This window comes from Pecten maximus, chromosome 14 (assembly GCF_902652985.1).
Source record: "Pecten maximus chromosome 14, xPecMax1.1, whole genome shotgun sequence".
NCBI lineage: Eukaryota > Metazoa > Mollusca > Bivalvia > Pectinida > Pectinidae > Pecten > Pecten maximus.
In genome coordinates, this window is record NC_047028.1 from 12778747 (window position 1) to 12799262 (window position 20516).

Genomic DNA, 20516 nt, shown 5'->3' on the forward strand with positions numbered 1-20516 from the left:
TACCCTATAGTGTATGATAACCGGTACACTATGGTGTATGATAACTGGTACCCTATGGTGTATGATAACTGGTACCCTATAGTGTATGACAACCGGTACCCTATAGTGTATGATAACCGGTACCCTATAGTGTATGACAACCGGTACCCTATAGTGTATGATAACCGGTACCCTATAGTGTATGACAACCGGTACCCTATAGTGTATGATAACCGGTACCCTATAGTGTATGATAACCGGTACCCTATAGTGTATGATAACCGGTACCCTATAGTGTATGACAACCGGTACCCTATAGTGTATGATAACCGGTACCCTATGGTGTATGATAACCGGTACCCTATCGTGTATGACAACCGGTACCCTATAGTGTATGACAACCGGTACCCTATAGTGTATGATAACCGGTACCCTATGGTGTATGACAACCGGTACCCTATCGTGTATGATAACCGGTACCCTATAGTGTATGACAACCGGTACCCTATAGTGTATGATAACCGGTACCCTATAGTGTATGATAACCGGTACCCTATCGTGTATGACAACCGGTACCCTTTAGTGTATGATAACCGGTACCCTATAGTGTATGACAACCGGTACCCTATAGTGTATGAAAACCGGTACCCTATAGTGTATGACAACCGGTACCCTATAGTGTATGACAACCGATACCCTATAGTGTATGACAACCGGTACCCTATAGTGTATGATAACCGGTACCCTATAGTGTATGATAACCGGTACCCTATCGTGTATGACAACCGGTACCCTATAGTGTATGACAACCGGTACCCTATAGTGTATGATAACCGGTACCCTATAGTGTATGACAACCGGTACCCTATAGTGTATGATAACCGGTACCCTATAGTGTATGATAACCGGTACCCTATAGTGTATGATAACCGGTACCCTATAGTGTATGATAACCGGTACCCTATGGTCTATGATAACCGGTTCACTATGGTGTAGATTTCGGCCTTGTCGCACTGTCGTATTGGCGCTCAGCCAATCGAAAGCGACCGCGCGCCATGCGAAAAGCAACAATGTCTTTGGACAGAGCGACCGCGCGCCATGTGAAAAGTGACAATGTCTATGGACAGAGCGACCGCGCGCCATGCGAAAAGTGACAATGTCTTTGGACAGAGGGACAAAGCGCCATGCGAAAAGCGACAATGTCTTTGGACAGAGCGACAAAGCGCCATGCGAAAAGTGACAATGTCAATGGACAGCGACAAAGCGCCATGCGAAAAGTGACAATGTCTTTGGACAGAGCGACCGCGCGCCATGCGAAAAGTGACAATGTCTATGGACAGAGCGACAAAGCGCCATGCGAAAAGTGACAATGTCTTTGGACAGAGCGACAAAGCGCCATGCGAAAAGTGACAATGTCTATGGATAGAGCGACAAAGCGCCATGCGAAAAGTGACAATGTCTTTGGACAGAGCGACAAAGCGCCATGCGAAAAGCGACAATGTCTTTGCACAGAGCGACCGCGAGCCATGCGAAAAGTGACAATGTCAATGGATAGAGCGACAAAGCGCCATGCGAAAAGTGACAATGTCTTTGGACAGAGCGACAAAGCGCCATGCGAAAAGTGACAATGCGCCAATGCGTCAAGCCATAACACACTGTGATGTTGTACTTTGGGTGAAGGTAAAGAACATCTGATGCAGCTTTTTTTTAAAAGCCAAACCTTATCACACTGTCACGAGTGTCAGTATGGAAAATAAGCGATAACTCAAATGTACTTATAGATGTACTTTTAAAACAGCCTCATTTCAACTCTGAGTCATAACTTACGATATTGATTACACGACTGAACAGGCCATAATAATTGATATACATGTATGTGGTGATAAAGGTATCTCTGGCTTATCTGTATGTAAACTTTACTTAGTATTTATTTTTCAGCAATTCTGAAACAAGTTATATCAACTTTTATTAAGGACGCTTGTTGGCCCGGATGTAATCATGTGAGAGGTGTTACTGTGGGAGGGAACCGGGGTACCCTAGCTAGGTGAAAGGCAAGTGTGTTACCACTGTGTCTCCCGACCACCCTGGTTTATCTGTGGGTGGGTATTTATCTTTATTGTACTATTGTGTACAGGTGACGTCACAATGTAGGGTAAACAGATACTAGTGACACTCAGATTAACGCGACGTCACAATGTAGGGTGAACAGATACTAGTGACACTCAGATTAACGCGACGTCACAATGTAGGGTGAACAGATACTAGTGACGCTCAGATTAACGCGACGTCACAATGTAGGGTAAACAGATACTAGTGACGCTCAGATTAACGCGACGTCACAATGTAGGGTGAACAGATACTAGTGACGCTCAGATTAACGCGACGTCACAATGTAGGGTAAACAGATACTAGTGACGCTCAGATTAACGCGACGTCACAATGTAGGGTAAACAGATACTAGTGACGCTCAGATTAACGCGACGTCACAATGTAGGGTAAACAGATACTAGTGACGCTCAGATTAACGCGACGTCACAATGTAGGGTAAACAGTTAAGCATTGAACGGCTTTCAGTTGGCATTCATAGTCAATATGAATGCCAACTGGACAGAGGCAAATTCCATGAAGCGCGCTCGCGCTTCATGTTGAATTTGCCTCTGTCCAGTTGGAATTCATATTGACTATGAATGCCAACTGAAAGCCGTTCAATGCTTATATTTACCATATGCGATTTTTTATTTGTCGTGCGATTTTTTTTTTGAAATTTTCAAATTCAAATTTCAGTTGGCAGTTCATAAGCTGGTGAACTCGCAACTGAATTGGTAGGGTTATATAGTGGCAGTGCCATACAATGGTAAATATATACTAGTGACGCTCAGATTAACGCGACGTCACAATGTAGGGTAAACAGATACTAGTGACACTCAGATCAACGCGACGTCACAATGTAGGGTAAAAAGATACTAGTGACACTCAGATTAACGCGACGTCACAATGTAGGGTAAACAGATACTAGTGACACCCAGATTAACGCGACGTCACAATGTAGGGTAAACAGATACTAGTGACGCTCAGATTAACGCGTATCTCTACTCTTACTCAGTATTTCTGGGTATGGTTTATCTTACCATTTTCACCTCTGGGTTAAGGTCACACAGTGAGTTCGTATTTTGTGTAAAGAATAAGCACATTTTTGTCCTGCTAAAGTTAAAGATTATAAAACAATATCAACCTATTACATCTGCAGCTACACAATCTGGTCCATACCTCGAGCTCTGTTTGCGCCAAAATTATAAAATATAAAATACCAAACAATATAATTGGCTGTAAAATCTTGGCATACCACTTGATGAAAGGGGCAGCCGTTTATTATTAACAATAATATTTCATATATTAAAACATAATTTTTAGCAAAGGTGAGCTCCGTATTGACTTTTTGTAATACAGTAAATACAAAACGTAATAAGTCACGGTGATGTTACTAAGTAGGAATTTAGTGTAACATACGTTACTAAGATGGAAGCAATATATTTAATCAAAGTTATCTACAGCCTTGATATGTTTTAGAGTTATCCATGACTGAGTAACCCGGCCGAGAATAGTACTACTATATATACCACATGGCTTCCTGGTGGTAATCCCAGTGGTATGGGACCACGACATAACCTATCACCTCGGCATTCAACCCACACCATCAATGATCACCTCGGCATTCAACCCACACCATCAATGATCACCTCAACACTTAACTTATCACCTCACCACCAATTATCACCTCAACACTCCACCCTCACCATCAATTATCACCTCAACACTCCACCCACACCATCAATTATCACCTCATCACTCAACTTATCACCTCACCACCAATTATCACCTCAACACTCCACCCTCACCACCAATTATCACCTCAACACTCCACCCTCACCACCAATTATCACCTCAACACTCCACCCTCACCATCACTTATCACCTCATCACTCAACTTATCACCTCAACACTCAACCCTCACCACCAATTATCACCTCATCACTCAACTTATCACCTCAACACTCAACCCTCACCACCAATTATCACCTCATCACTCAACTTATCACCTCAACACTCAACCCTCACCACCAATTATCACCTCAACACTCCACCCTCACCACCAATTATCACCTCAACACTCCACCCTCACCATCACTCATCACCTCAACACTCCACCCTCACCATCAATTATCACCTCAACACTCCACCCTCACCATCAATTATCACCTCAACACTCCACCCTCACCACCACTAATCACCTCAACACTCCACCCTCACCACCACTAATCACCTCAACACTCCACCCTCACCATCACTCATCACCTCAACACTCCACCCACACCATCACTTATCACCTCAACACTCCACCCTCACCATCACTAATCACCTCAACACTCCACCCTCACCATCACTCATCACCTCAACACTCCACCCTCACCATCACTCATCACCTCAACACTCCACCCACACCATCACTCATCACCTCAACACTCCACCCTCACCACCAATTATCACCTCAACACTCCACCCACACCATCACTCATCACCTCAACACTCCACCCTCACCACCAATTATCACCTCAACACTCCACCCACACCATCACTAATCACCTCAACACTCCACCCACACCATCACTTATCACCTCAACACTCCACCCTCACCATCACTTATCACCTCAACACTCCACCCTCACCACCAATTATCACCTCAACACTCCACCCTCACCACCAATTATCACCTCAACACTCCACCCTCACCACCAATTATCACCTCAACACTCCACCCACACCATCACTTATCACCTCAACACTCCACCCACACCACCAATTATCACCTCAACACTCAACCCTCACCCATCACTCATCACCTCAACACTCCACCCTCACCATCACTAATCACCTCAACACTCCACCCTCACCATCACTCATCACCTCAACACTCCACCCTCACCATCACTCATCACCTCAACACTCCACCCTCACCACCAATTATCACCTCAACACTCCACCCACACCATCACTTATCACCTCAACACTCCACCCACACCATCACTCATCACCTCAACACTCCACCCTCACCACCAATTATCACCTCAACACTCCACCCTCACCATCACTAATCACCTCAACACTCCACCCTCACCATCAATTATCACCTCAACACTCCACCCTCACCATCACTTATCACCTCAACACTCCACCCTCACCATCAATTATCACCTCAACACTCCACCCACACCACCAATTATCACCTCAACACTCCACCCTCACCATCACTCATCACCTCAACACTCCACCCACACCATCACTAATCACCTCAACACTCCATCCACACCATCACTAATCACCTCAACACTCCACCCACACCATCAATTATCACCTCAACACTCCACCCACACCACCAATTATCACCTCAACACTCCACCCACACCATCACTAATCACCTCAACACTCCATCCACACCATCACTAATCACCTCAACACTCCACCCACACCACCAATTATCACCTCAACACTCCACCCACACCATCACTCATCACCTCAACACTCCACCCTCACCACCAATTATCACCTCAACACTCCACCCACACCACCAATTATCACTTCAACACTCAACCCACACCATCACTCATCACCTCAACACTCCACCCTCACCACCAATTATCACCTCAACACTCCACCCTCACCACACTCCCTCAAACCATCACACCTCAACACCCCTCACCACACTCAAACCTCAACCCTCACATCACACCCTCAACACTCCACCCACACCACCAATTATCACCTCAACACCCACCCTCACCATCACTCATCACCTCAACACTCCACCCTCACCATCACTCATCACCTCAACACTCCACCCACACCATCACTCATCACCTCAACACTCCACCCTCACCACCAATTATCACCTCAACACCACCCACCACCCCACCTTTCACCTCAACACCACCCACATCCATCACTCACACTCAACACCCAACCACCAATTATCACCTCACACTCCACCCCACCGCACCAATTATCACCTCAACACTCCACCCTCACCATCACTCATCACCTCAACACTCCACCCTCACCACCATTATCACCTCAAACACTCTCACCCACCCACCCACCCCACCCATATCACTCCCTCACACTCCACCACCCTCACCACCAATTATCACCTCAACACTCCACCCTCACCATCACTCATCACCTCAACACTCCACCCACACCACCAATTATCACCTCAACCCTCACCACACCATCACCCTCAACACTCCACCCCACCACCAAACTAAATCACCTCAACACCCCACCCCTCACCATCACTCATCACCTCAACACTCCACCCTCACCATCACTCATCACCTCAACACTCCACCCTCACCATCACTCATCACCTCAACACTCCACCCACACCATCACTCATCACCTCAACACTCATCACCTCAACACTCATCACCTCAACACTCCACCCTCACCATCACTCATCACCTCAACACTCCACCCACACCATCACTCATCACCTCAACACTCCACCCACACCACCAATTATCACCTCAACACTCCACCCACCACCATACACCTCACATCCACCCCCCATCAACACTCAACACTCCACCTCACCATCACTCATCACCCTCAACACTCCACCCACACCACATCTAATCACCACAACACTCCACCACACCACCCAATTATCACCTCAACCTCACCCATCACCACCACCTCAATCACCCTCCCACACAACCTCAACCCTCACCATCACTCATCACCTCAACACTCCACCCACACCACCAATTATCACCTCAACACTCCACCCTCACCATCACTCATCACCTCAACACTCCACCCTCACCACCACTCATCACCTCAACACTCCACCCCACCATCACTCATCACCTCAACACTCCACCCTCACCATCACCACCCCAATCACCACCTCAACACATATCACACAACACTCATCCACACCATTAATCACCTCAACACTCGCACCCTCACCACACTCATCACCTCAAAACACTCCACCCCACCATCACCCTCATCACCTCAACACTCACCCTCACCACCAATTATCACCTCAACAACCCACCCCAAACCACCAATATCACTCAACACTCCACCCTCACCACATATCACCTCAACATCCACCCCCCCACCACACTTCATCACACCCACCCCAAACCCAATATCACCTCAACATCCACACCCTCACCACCAATTATCACCTCAACACTCCACCCACACCACCACTCATCACCTCAACACTCCACCCACCCCATCACTCATCACTCAACCTCCACCACACCCATCACCTCACACTCACCCTCACACCATTATCACCTCAACACTCCACCCTCACACACTCATACATCACCTCAACACTCAACCCTCACCACCAATTATCACCCCAACACCCACCCACACCACCAATTATCACCTCAACACTCCACCCTCACCACCAATTATCACCTCAACACTCCACCCACACCACCAATCATCACCTCAACACTCCACCTCACCTCACCCCCTCAACACTTCCACCTCACCACCAATCCCAAACACTCCACCCACACCACCAATTATCACCTCAACACTCAACCCTCACCACCAATTATCACCTCAACACTCCACCCTCACCACCAATTATCACCTCAACACTCCACCCTCACCACCAATTATCGCCTCAACACTCCACCCACACCACCACTGATCACCTCAACACTCCACCCTCACCCTCACTAATCACCTCAACACTCCACCCTCACCACCAATTATCACCTCAACACTCCACCCTCACCATCACTCATCACCTCAACCCTCCACCCTCACCACCACTTATCACCTCAACACTCCACCCTCACCATCACTCATCACCTCAACACTCCACCCACACCATCACTCATCACCTCAACACTCCACCCACACCACCAATTATCACCTCAACACTCCACCAACACCACCAATTATCACCTCAACCCTCACCATCACTCATCACCTCAACACTCCACCCACACCACCAATTATCACCTCAACACTCCACCCACACCACCAATTATCACCTCAACACTCAACCCACACCACCAATTATCACCTCAACCCTCACCATCACTCATCACCTCAACACTCCACCCTCACGCACCCTATTCCCCAACTCCACCCTCCCACCAATATCACCTCAAACCCATCTCACCCACAAGACCAGCCACATTATCCAACTCAAGGCCCACTCAAGCCCACCACCATCAGCTCATCACCTCACCTCCACCCCTCACCACCAATTATCACCTCAACACTCCACCCCACACCATCACGTCATCAAACACCTCACACTCCAGACCAACACCTCACCACCAATTATCACCTCACCACCACCCTAACCACCCACTCATCCCCTCAACACTCACCCAACACCACACCTCATCACCAGCTCAACACTACACCCCCTCACCCATCACCATCACCTCAACGACCACCTCACCTCACCTCACCATCCACTCCATCCCACCGTCACCAACCCCCCCTCCACATACTCACCCTCACACCCACCCACACACCACCACCGATACTCACCTCAACACTCCACCCACACCATCACTCATCACCTCAACACTCCACCCTCACCACCAATTATCACCTCACCACTCCACCCACACCACCAATTATCACCTCAACACTCCACCCACACCACCAATTATCACCTCAACACTCCACCCCTCACCATCACTCATCACCTCAACACTCCACCCTCACCGCCAATTATCATCTCAACACTCCACCGACACCACCAATTATCACCTCAACACTCAACCCACACCATCACTCATCACCTCAACACTCCACCCTCACCACCAATTATCACCTCAACAACCCACCCACCCGCACATCCCCATCAACCTCATCACCTCAACAACTCCCCCCACCATCATCATCACCTCAACACTCCACTCAACCCACCACCATCACCTCATCCACCCTCAACACCGCATCACCACCTCAACACTCCACCCCCCACACCATCACTCTCACCTCAACACCTCCACACCCACACACACTCCACCACACCCCCCTCCCACCCTCACCCACTCCGCTCCACTCACTCCACCCTCCATCCGCATCACGCCCCCACCACTCATCACCTCAACACTCATCACCTCAACACTCCACCCCACCATCACTCATCACCTCAACACTCCACCCTCACCATCACTCATCACCTCAACACTCCACCCTCACCATCAATTATCACCTCAACACTCCACCCTCACCACCAATTATCACCTCAACATACTCTATAGTATGGCACAGCAGGAACAAACATTGCTATACTGGTCAAGGTGTGGTATTCAAAATGAATCGGGCCATTTAAATCGATCATACAAGTGACCAGTTTGGGTGTACTCAATCAGAAAGTAGGTGTAACAATAATCCCGACGCTGGGAGGACTCCCGAGATGAATACAGGATTCTATAATTATACTTAAATATTTCAATTTCTATTCAAGTTGGACTCAATGAAACTACCAAACTTAATCTGTTTCATTTGCTCATGAATTTGACCAGATTAACACTGATCAGTGCGTATGAATACATGGTTAAAATCCTTCCGCGAAACGATTTCACTTTTTCTACATTGTTGTTATAAACATGGAATAATTATTAAAATTATCAAATTTATAATGCATTCTTGTATTTTATGAAAGACCAGATATGCTAAATACTTCCATTTTGACAGAATAATGCTGTTGTTAATCCTAAAATTGCGGACTATTTTACTCGACCGACTAGACATGCACAATCCGGAACTCCTCGGGCTTTTCCGCAATTGGACTTGCACAAGCTTCCAGACATTAATATCTAGACCGACTTTTTTGTTCGAAAAAAAAACCAATTGAAATATAAGGATTGAATCTTGATTTGGTCGATTTCATGGGATCATGAATTGAGTTGCTCTTGAGACAAATTCAACATGAACTGCTTCGCAGTTCATTAAATTTGTCTCAAGAGCAACTCAATTCATGACCCCATGAAATTCACCAAATCAAGATTCAATCCTTAAATGAATCAGGGGAGTGTGTTATTATTATCATGTCACTCGGGCAAGGTGTATCTCATTATATATACTATGTTGTACAAAGTATAACAAAAACGTTCATGTTTATTTATAAAGTTTATTTTAAATATAACAAAAACATTGTACAATACTAATTAATAAGATTATGATTATTAGAGGGTTAACTATCGGCGATGACAGCAGGGAACACCACGCACATAAAGTCTTTCTTATTATCGTCGAGGACTGACATCTTCACAACAAGCGTCAACTGAAAAATATAACATTTAATAATTAATGGGTATTATAGGAATACAGGAAGTCAATTAAAACGTACATGTACTTACTAATCAACAGACATTGTTATTGATAATGTATTATTGTTCTACAAGCTTTAAGGCATGGCTAAGTCTCAGAACCACATCCTCATTTCAGTTATTTTTAACTTTCAGATATGTTAAAACATAATGGACGCATTGATAAAACTTTCGTCTTTTTCGGACTTAAGATCTCTAGAGACGGTCAGATTTACAAATATTACATCTATCCTACAACTTATACACACCTTTGGGTAGGAATTTGCGACGAAAATGGAGTTCGTGTACTGTGACGAACTTCCGGTCTTGATAGGACAGTTGAGATTTTTACCGGCACAACAATCCGCTTCCGTTGGGAATTTTACTTGGACCCCATCAATAATACCGTATATGGCGTTGGTTGGGTGAGATACGTCTTCAGCTGTTAATACAAAATATCAGTTTTACTTTCGGTTGATATTTTTTTTTTATTTAAACATATTTTTATTGTTAAATATAACAACAGGAATAGGACACAAGTTATCGCAACTTAAAACGCCTTCTTCCAATAATCATTATGTACATAATATGAATTTACAATATAATACAGTATATAAAATTTGTATATGATGTAAGAAAAGACAGAGATGAGGGACAGAATGAAAAGTAAATATGTTAATGCCAGTTAATTTAAAGAGAGAGAGAGAGGGGGGGGGGGGGGGGGGGGGGGGGGGGGGGGAGATAGGACCTAAAATCGATTACTGGATTTAATAAAATTTTGAACATATTGAAAAATATAGCTATTTTGTTCATCAGATAGTTTAGGAGAACCCCAGAGATTAACATTAAGAGTCACATTACAATAGCGGGAGGGATTATCAAATAAAGTTTCACAGGAAGTAGACAATCGAAAATTTGGAACGGTATAGTTTTCTTTATTTCTAACATTATACGAATTACGTTCACCTACTCATGGAGGAAGAAGATTGCTGAAATAGGAAGGAGTTAAATCATTGTGGAGTTTATACATCATTGAAAGTTTACGGAACTCTCTTCTTTCAGATAAAGGTTGGAGCTGGGATTCTTTATATAGAGATTGTTTTCTAGAGAAAGATGGCATGCCGGTAATGATTCTTGCTGCCTCAAGTTGAACTTATTCTAGTTTATTTACATCTGCCAGAGAACAACCATCCCATACCTCACAAGCATATTCCAATACAGGCAACACAAATAGTCTATAAATTCGTAATAAAGTTTTTCTACTCAACAAAAATTTGAATTTCCTTAAATACCTTTTTCATACATGTTTTTATTATTTCTGCTATGTGCAGGGACCACTTTGCATCCGAACTGAAAGTCACACCTAAATGTCTATGGTTACCAACTAATTTCAAAGTTTTTTCTCCAAAAGTAAGGTTCAAGGGTGGAATATTTTTTGAATTTGTTATTAGCAATACATCAGTTTTTTGTGGGTTAAATTTAGTGAGCCAGTCTTGAGACCATTTATTGAGTTTTTGCAAGTCATTATTAAGAGATCTTTGAATGTCTAAAAGAGATGATGAAGAATACATTAACGAAGTGTCATCAGCAAATAAACGAGATATACTATTCATATTATCAACAATATCATTTATATATATTAAAAACAAAAGGGGTCCCAAAACGCTTCCCTGTGGTACGCCAGCAGTCGTGTAACCTGTATTGGAGTACACATTTTTAACTATAACTTGTTGCTGACGATCAGAAATATAATTTTTTAACCACTCTAGAAGATCACCCCTAGTACCATATGCTTCTAATTTAATTAATAAAACCCTTGTGCCATACACGGTCAAACGCTTTGGAGATGTCGCAAAAGATAAGAAATGCGTGTTTGTTTTCCTCTAGTGAACAACAAATATTGTGGTAAATTTCGATGAGTTGGTGCACTGTAGAGTGACATGACATGAAACCAGACTGTTTTTCATAGAAAAGGGAGTTTTCATGAAAATAATTGTAAATGTGTTTAAAAACAACTCTTTCAAAAACTTTGCCGATACAAGACAGAAGAGTAATTGGTCGATAACGCCTTTCTTCCAGATTTCAGGAAAACTTTTTGATTAAAAGACATATTAAACAAAATTGACAAAAGTTTACATATGGAATTTGCAGTAAATTTTAACATATGGTGACTTATGGTATCATGACCAGATGCTTTCCCTAGTTTAAGAATTTTCAGAATATCGCAAACTTCGTCGGATCTGACTACAACGGAGTCAAGGAAAGAATTAGTTCTAAGATTAAAATTTGGTCATGGAACCTCCCTATCATTAATTGTTGAAATAGAACAAAAATAGTTATACAAAATAATGGCTTTTTCGACATCACCAAGTTAAATATTTCCACTATCTGGGTTAGTAAGTGGTGGAATAACTTCCAGCGACTCAGATTGTTTATATAATTTACGAACAAGTCTCCAATAAAATTTAGGGTTACTAGTGTCAAGTTTATCAATGATGTCCCCAACTTTATCATAAAACAACTCCCTTGCATGCTTTTTCATATTATTGACCTTATTTCTTTGTTGTTTATATTTTGTTAGATTGGAAATGGACTTAACACGCTTGAATACTTTACGGAGTCTATCTCGTAGCCGCATAGCTTTCCTGAGTTCTGAATTCATCCATAGTTTATCTTGTGGTCTAATAACAACTGATTTTTTTGGTATACATTCCGAAGCATATGATAAAAACTGTTCAGTGAATCTAACACTGGCGATATCAACAGAATCAAAATTTTGGAAAAATGTTTCCCAATCAAAAGTATTAATCAAATTATTTAACTTATTAAAATCTGCATTTTTATATGACCAAACTTGACGGGTATAGTTACTTTCGGTTAGTACTTTGACACAATGTACATATTTTAGTCGAATTAGGTATATACCGCAGCTATATTCTGCTACACAATTGCGATTACGATTTGAGAATAAAAAAAAAAATCAACAACTTATATTAATACTTGTATTATATTAAAGTGTAAATACAAATCATACATATGATATACACATTATTTCAGGAATTGTCCATACATTCCAAGTGTTGTCCATACATTTCAAGTGTTGTCCATACATTTCAAGTGAAATGATTGACATTTGGATTGTATAAATATATATGTACCTTGTTCAGATGTAATGGTAATCTCTACAGTTGTTATTACAAATTGTCAGTAGGACCCCGGTAAGTACACAATGGCAATATAGATATATATACCCAATGTATCTTAACCATCTTACGTACTGTTTTATATAAATATATCTGCAGTTGTTAGTTGGACTACCAGCACCCATGGCAGAGGAGGTGTTCCCCATTACAACAGATGTACCATCAGTACAGAGTGATAATTGATAAATTTGCTGATTCGACGTATAAATACAAAACATCAATTACTACAATACAATAGTTTAATAAGAGAAACTTACTTGATGTATAGTTGATTAATAAAGTGGCGTTTTTTCCGCGGATTAGATGACATGGCTGTGCTGTACACCCTTCTACGTTTACGGACTGGATCGTGGCGCCAGTTGAACCTGGAGTTGATCAGACAAACCAGATGTAAGGTGTGGTGACTATCAGCGATGTTTTCATATTTAATACATACTATAGTTGTCTCTACATTCGTTTTATGTTTCATTCCCATATCTACCAGTTTCCATTAATATGCAATGGTACAGATGACTATTCATCAGCTTTAAACACAAATTTCAATGACATGATATGCTTGGAAAAATGTAAAAACATTTATGCACAAGAAATCATCTTTCTGTTATTTTGGAATAAAAGTTCGTATCAATGAACAGTATTAAACTCTTTATTCTTCAGAACACACCACGATAGAGGTTTTGTGGAATTCCATGGGGTATTTATTCCGAGAGGTTTATAAACGTAAGTATGGCGATGAAGCAGAAGACGCCTTCCCTCCATGAACACCTGGTCTGTATTCTCCTGGTACTATTTCAATAGTCTCCATACAAATATATACCTTTGGTTCGTATTGTGCCCTCGTTTGATGGTCTAGAGTTAGAATGAATAACAATTCCGTTTAAGTGTTGGTATTTTCTGTTGTTTTGTGAACGACCGTAGTTTGTTTGAGTGTTGATATTTTCTGTTGTTTTGTGAACGATCGTAGTTTGTTTGAGTGTTAGTTTTTCTGTTGTTTTGTGAACGACCGTAGTTTGTTTGAGTGTTGGTATTTTCTGTTGTTTTGCGAAGACCGTAGTTTGCTGACCGTAGTTTGTTTAAGTGTTGGTATTTTCTGTTGTTTTATGAACGACCGTAGTTTGTTTTTCTGTTGTTTTGTGAACGGCGATAGTTTGTTTTAGTGTTTTTTTTCTGTTGTTTTGTGAACGACTGTTGTTTGTTTTAGTGTTGGTATTTTCTATTGTTTTGTGAACGACGATAGTTTGTTTTAGTGTTTTTTTTCTGTTCTTTTGTGAACGACTGTTGTTTGTTTTAGTGTTGGTATTTTCTATTGTTTTGTGAACGACCGTAGTTTGCTGACCGTAGTTTGTTTTAGTGGGTTTTTTTCTGTTGTTTTGTGAACGTCTGTAGTTTGTTTTACTGTTAGTATTTTCTGTTGTTTTGTGAACGACTGTAGTTTGTTTTAGTGGGTTTTTTCTGTTGTTTTGTGAACGACTGTAGTTTGTTTTAGTAGGTTTTTTCTGTTGTTTTGTGAACGACTGTAGTTTGTTTTAGTAGGTTTTTTCTGTTGTTTTGTGAACGACCGTAGTTTGCTGACTGTAGTTTGTTTTAGTGGGGTTTTTTCTGTTGTTTTGTGAACGACTGTAGTTTGTTTTAGTGGGGTTTTTTTTCTGTTGTTTTGTGAACGACTGTAGTCTTCCTGACAAATCTGTCGTTATTAAAACGTAGGTAATTCTTCAAAAACACTATTTCTTAAAATTTTAGTGTGTGACTTAAAGTAGCTGTTAGCCTTCAATGAACTCCATGTAGGAAATTATCTCTTTGGTACATGTGTTTTAAGTACGGAACCACAAAAACAGGGAAAAAAACATATTATTAACGCGATATATAGCCGACTACAACTTATTCATATAGTGCTATTTGCATTATAAGTTTGGGTATACAATGTATGGGTAATAACAATATGTTGTTAAGTCGGATATATCCCTACATTGATCTTCCTTGTAAGGAAAAGAAACCTCCAAAACATTACGTTCGCGACACCTTAACCCGATCAATCAACGTACTGTATATAACTCAAACAGGAGTATACGAGTAAAGGTATATATTAATATATTTTGTAATAAGAACATGTGTTTATGTAGGTTTCGAGATAGTGATAATGTTATATATGCGTATGTTATTACTCTCACAGTAAAGTCCAAGTCTGTCCGCAATCTTAAAAGATCTGTACAATTTTCAAAACAATGTATTTGTATATTTATTTCCTAATATCGTGTTATAAACGTAGTTCTCTTTTCACGACAAGAATGTCATTCTACAAACAATACCTTTATTCTAACTCATAAAAAATAATACCAAATATGAACAAGCTGTTGTTGTAAAGGGTACATAAAGAACAGAACCAGGCGTTCGGAGGGGTAAGCGTATCTTATTTTAACTTTATTGTCACATTTTTGCTATTGTGAAAATGGCTAGATTATTACCCCTGATATAGATAACAAAATGCAAATAGAAAATAATATTGAAATAATATCATAGTTAACAAATGTGTTTACAAACCGATATGATACTCCCAAAAGCCCCATTATGTGTAGTGTGCCCATTTTGTGACATTTTGATACCAAAGTAAAATCCCACACACGTAGAGATTAGCTCGTTTCTATATTTCTATTGACATATATTTTACTCTCTGGCTATTGACATTTGTATAACTTGTAATACACAAAACCTAAGCTAATTTATAATTAATTCTCTGAACGTCTACAATGTAGTATTTTTAGATATCATGAAAAAACTTACCGCAGTCTTTGAATGTTATAGAGTTAGCTAGAACTGTGACTAGGAGAGTCGAGAGAACCACTGCTGTGTACGTCATGGTGCTGCCTGGTGATGATCGGAGATGTTCGGAACTCCTGCCTGGGTCACTCATATAGGGAAAATATGACCTTCACATCGGTCACCCCACATTGGCCAGGTGATGCTCGGAGATGTTCCGAACTGCTGTGTGGGTCACTCATATGTAGGTAAAAGCATGTCACATCGGCTCACCTCACATCGTCACATCACCACCAGTCACCCCATCTCTCGCTCCGAGGTATCGTACGAGGTGGCAATCATTTAAATATTATACAACCTTTATGAAGTGTGGACATAGTGATGATATGATCTGTGATCTTATGAAGTGTGGACACATTGGTGATATGATTTGTAATTTTATTTGATATTTTGTGATTATGAAGATTCGTCGACACTCTAAACGCAAAGCGATCGGAGCACAAGCCATTCTTGCAAAACTAGTCTTTCCTTGGATTGAAGCATTTCATCAACAATCTACACGACATGAATGAAAACATAGTTGTATTTTTTATAGACCACCAGGTTACAAAGGCTAGTAGATTGGATAGTGTCCCTTCCTCGCTATTATTGTCATGACATAAAAGGTCTGTTAAGATTTTCTTTGCCTTCGATAAAGGGTTTTTAAGTTGGTCAGGAGAAGGGAATTTTATTAAATAATGCTAGAAATGAATTACTATTACATTTTTTTTCTTCAAAATGTTGAACAAATTGATGTTAGATATGTAAACATCACAATAGATGGTGGAGAATTTCAACTTAACAACATATTCTAAACATACCTTTCTATTTGTGAATATTTTCTCGGAATTTAGAGCCCCAAGTAACTCGTCTTCTGATATTCCAGATTTTATTTACTCCATCCAAACCTTCATTTTTTTCGAAGAAAACAAACGGGAATCCGAATGGTTTTGTGTTACTGCGATTCTTTTAATTTTGCTTTTAATTTTTTTTCGAAATTTGTTATAAATGCAAATCATTTTATCATATAAATGATGAGGATACCTTTTTTTTTAAACCATACTTCTTTAAATAGAAAGGTCCATTTACGGAACCTTCTTGTCTTTAGACAGTACACTGAGGTCATATGCGGGACATTCGCAATGTAACGGTACGTTAAGGCCATAAGCAGAAGTGTTTGTAAGAGTAATCTGCGGCAATAAACGGGGGCGTTTCCAATGTAATAGTATTTTGAGGTCATAGACGGGGTCGTTTGCGATGTACCAGTACGATGAGGCCAACGATGGGGACATTTATCATTAAATAATACCAAAGCATTAGGTTATCCTATGGCATACCTAATAATTATATAGAACATTAGAATTGCTTTAAACTAGAAAATTAGGGAAAACCCATGAAACTATGACGCCAGACCCATTACAGCCTACAATGTATTTCCTGTTTTACATGACTGCAGTCATCTTTTTGCCTTTTCTTGTTGTAGTCAAGTCCTGAAAGCTTCGGTCACGGTAACTGAAACGCATACTTAACTTATGTATCATAGCTCAATAGCTTAGAAACTATTTAATGGAGATGTCAACAGGTAGAAGGTCGAGGGTACTGATTAAAACTGTCCGTGACCTACAGATGTGTGTAGATATAATCAGTGACAGAGAGATTAAAAGACTGACCAGAATCTGGAGCTTGAAAACAAAAGGTGAACGATACCCGTATAAACCCAAATCTCTTCATGTGTACCCACCAAGAATGCACACACATATATAATATATTACTATCATAAGCCAGGTGTGTGAAATGTTATGTAACATTATAGAATGATGACAACTAATGAAAGTAGATACATACATAAATAAACAATAATTCATAATACACATTTTCTGGAAACATTTCCCACCCAGAACGATATACTGCCATGATCCTATCATGTTTCAAGCTACCAGCTAGTGTGACAACAACTCCTCTTAGTCACATGAAAGTAAAGCAGTATGCATGTTAATTTAGCCCTGCTAAAACAAACCTTATTTACTTACATTGCCCTACTTAGATTCACGGGTGCAAATTTTAAACTAGAACAGGGACATTGAAAGTGACCTATATTGATACTGGGGTACAAACTATATTGATACAACTATGTAAGTGTCCTTAATACACATTCCACACATAGTTAAATCAGGCCTGTTACAAATATATTCTATATTTAGGATAATTGTAGGATAAATCGTTTCGTTTTTATTCCACCATGCAATGATATATATTTCAACAGAAGCATCGGTGTAATGGTTTACATGATCTATCCGCGAGAGTTTGTGGTCCCTTTTCCTATATCATTAAGGCTGATTCTCTTATAACTTTATGATATGGCGTCCACGGTACGTAAAAATACCTAATGCGCACCGATAAATATTAAATAATGGTCTAACAGCCGAAAAGGTACATAGAAATATGGAGGAGGAACGCGGTAGTCTTTGGGAGGCATGCACTTATTACTTATCATTACTTAATTATTGTTAATTATCACTTTAAAATCTTAAGAAGCTCAAACATTTTGAGAGTGGTAATAGTGTTGTGTTTAAGTGTTAGTATTGTATAATATACACTGTATACAGTTTCGGGTCAAAAGTCTTTCCGCACATCCTAATTCTGTTGCAATTTCTTTGTATTTTCATTCATTTGCCCTGCCTTCATTCATGGTTGTATTTTTTTGAAATTTTTTATGTTGAAACAGAAATATCTAGACAATTTTCGTGTAAAATGTCGATGCCTAATGCGTCATATGTAGGTAGAAATTAAAAGTAACAACACAACCAATTTCTCGTGGCACCGTCATCATCCATTCACTTATCAAATTATCATCAAAATGAAATCAGCCCATTAACAAATCCAGGAAAATTATGAAAAATCATGATGTTTTATGATAAAGTTAATGATATTCATCTCATGGAGTTACTCGTGTTTATTCTATATGCTTTTATTTTAATCATTGTATAATTGCATATATATGATTGTATGTTATGATGAGATGTATGCTTTTAAGAACTCATGTAATTCTTTTGATAGCATTTTATGATTAAAAAAAATAATTGTATAAGATGTTGTCTACTTGTATGGGATGGCCTGCTCTATTTCAAATATTGTTTGAGTTTTATGTGGTGCATTCATCAAAGTCTATGTATCGCTACTCGCAGTAATAACTAAATTAATTCTTATAATGCATCATATCTAAGCGTACACATTGAATTTTATTTTTACCTTGAACTGCAAAAGGTGGTTTGTAAAGGATTGTACACAAATACAGTATACGGTGGTGATACTTCTAATATCAAACAGGCTACTGTCGGATATGGATACTATACATATTTTAAATATAGTAAGAATACTGTTTTCAAGACAACTAGCTAAACTGTGGAGTTTCCGGCTTTTCAGAAATCATGAATTGTTTACCTCGAACTCAGCGGTTGACCTACTTCCCTAAAACAAGATCCCTTGCTATAGATCAGAGTGTCTAATAAGATTTTTTTTTGACTGAAATGCCTCTTTATGTGCTGTGTTTGTGAGATATTACTCGTAGGGGAATCGAACCCTGGACTAATTGTGGAAAGTGAGTGCGTCACCTCACACTCGCAGTAAACTGCCTATTCAATTATACTTTATATTGTCATCATTGTATAGTAAGATCTACCTGGTGGGCGTTTGTCTCCAATGTTTTCTGTAACCCTGTATGTCAAGTTAATTGTTTTTGATGCTTCAAAACTGCTCCACCAGAGTTTTGTTATGGGGTAAAGGCCATCCCTTTATCTGTATAATAAGTTTTATTTTTCTGACATTCATTCTTCATCTCCACACATTCAACTGTCGAGAATCGAATTAAATGATGAAAAGCGATGCGGAGCATGAATAACACAATCGTTGGGAAATAGCCGCGTTTGTGTTGATGTTGGGAGCTAGAAGATTAATTTTAATTCTCGACAGTTTAATGTGATGGCCAATTGGTCATTAATGACAGTAAGATATCTTGAAAGCGTGTTGGTTAAAAACGCTGCGGATTGATACTCTCCTACACTACAGTGATTCATGCACTTGGATTGTGTTATTTCAGTTGGAAAATTGGGTCTGGGCTAAGCCACGCTTAACTACATCGAGTTTGGCGAAACTGCCAGATTGGAAGTTA

The 20516-nt window shown here is 40.5% G+C and overlaps 2 protein-coding genes across 2 annotated transcripts; one reads left to right on the forward strand and one right to left on the reverse strand.

Annotated features, from left to right (window-relative positions):
* The first annotated feature begins 1376 nt into the window (after positions 1 to 1376).
* LOC117341753 (mucin-2-like) lies at positions 1377 to 9390 on the forward strand. The gene is made up of 2 exons (XM_033903616.1): positions 1377 to 1600; positions 8229 to 9390. Exons 1-2 carry the CDS (start codon positions 1377 to 1379, stop codon positions 9388 to 9390), a joined length of 1386 nt encoding a protein of 461 aa, XP_033759507.1.
* Positions 9391 to 10158: 768 nt separating this feature from the next.
* On the reverse strand, positions 10159 to 16567 carry LOC117342990 (ecdysteroid-regulated 16 kDa protein-like). The gene is made up of 4 exons (XM_033905318.1): positions 16334 to 16567; positions 13813 to 13920; positions 10622 to 10794; positions 10159 to 10327 (listed from the first exon to the last, which is right to left on the reverse strand). The coding sequence occupies exons 1-4, from the start codon at positions 16461 to 16463 to the stop codon at positions 10238 to 10240; spliced, it is 501 nt and encodes a 166-aa protein (XP_033761209.1). The 5' UTR covers positions 16464 to 16567; the 3' UTR covers positions 10159 to 10237.
* Positions 16568 to 20516: the final 3949 nt, after the last annotated feature.

Coding starts and splice junctions, on each gene's coding strand:
- LOC117341753 (XM_033903616.1), top strand. CDS start 1,377: ATGCGAAAAGTGACAATGTCTATGGATAGAGCGACAAAGCGCCATGCG. Junction 1,601..8,228: donor GACAAAGCGCCATGCGAAAA/GTGACAATGCGC, acceptor ATCCAACTCAAG/GCCCACTCAAGCCCACCACC.
- LOC117342990 (XM_033905318.1), bottom strand. CDS start 16,463: ATGAGTGACCCAGGCAGGAGTTCCGAACATCTCCGATCATCACCAGGC. Junction 13,921..16,333: donor TATAACATTCAAAGACTGCG/GTAAGTTTTTTC, acceptor GATCAACTCCAG/GTTCAACTGGCGCCACGATC. Junction 10,328..10,621: donor TCGCAAATTCCTACCCAAAG/GTGTGTATAAGT, acceptor TATATTTTTCAG/TTGACGCTTGTTGTGAAGAT.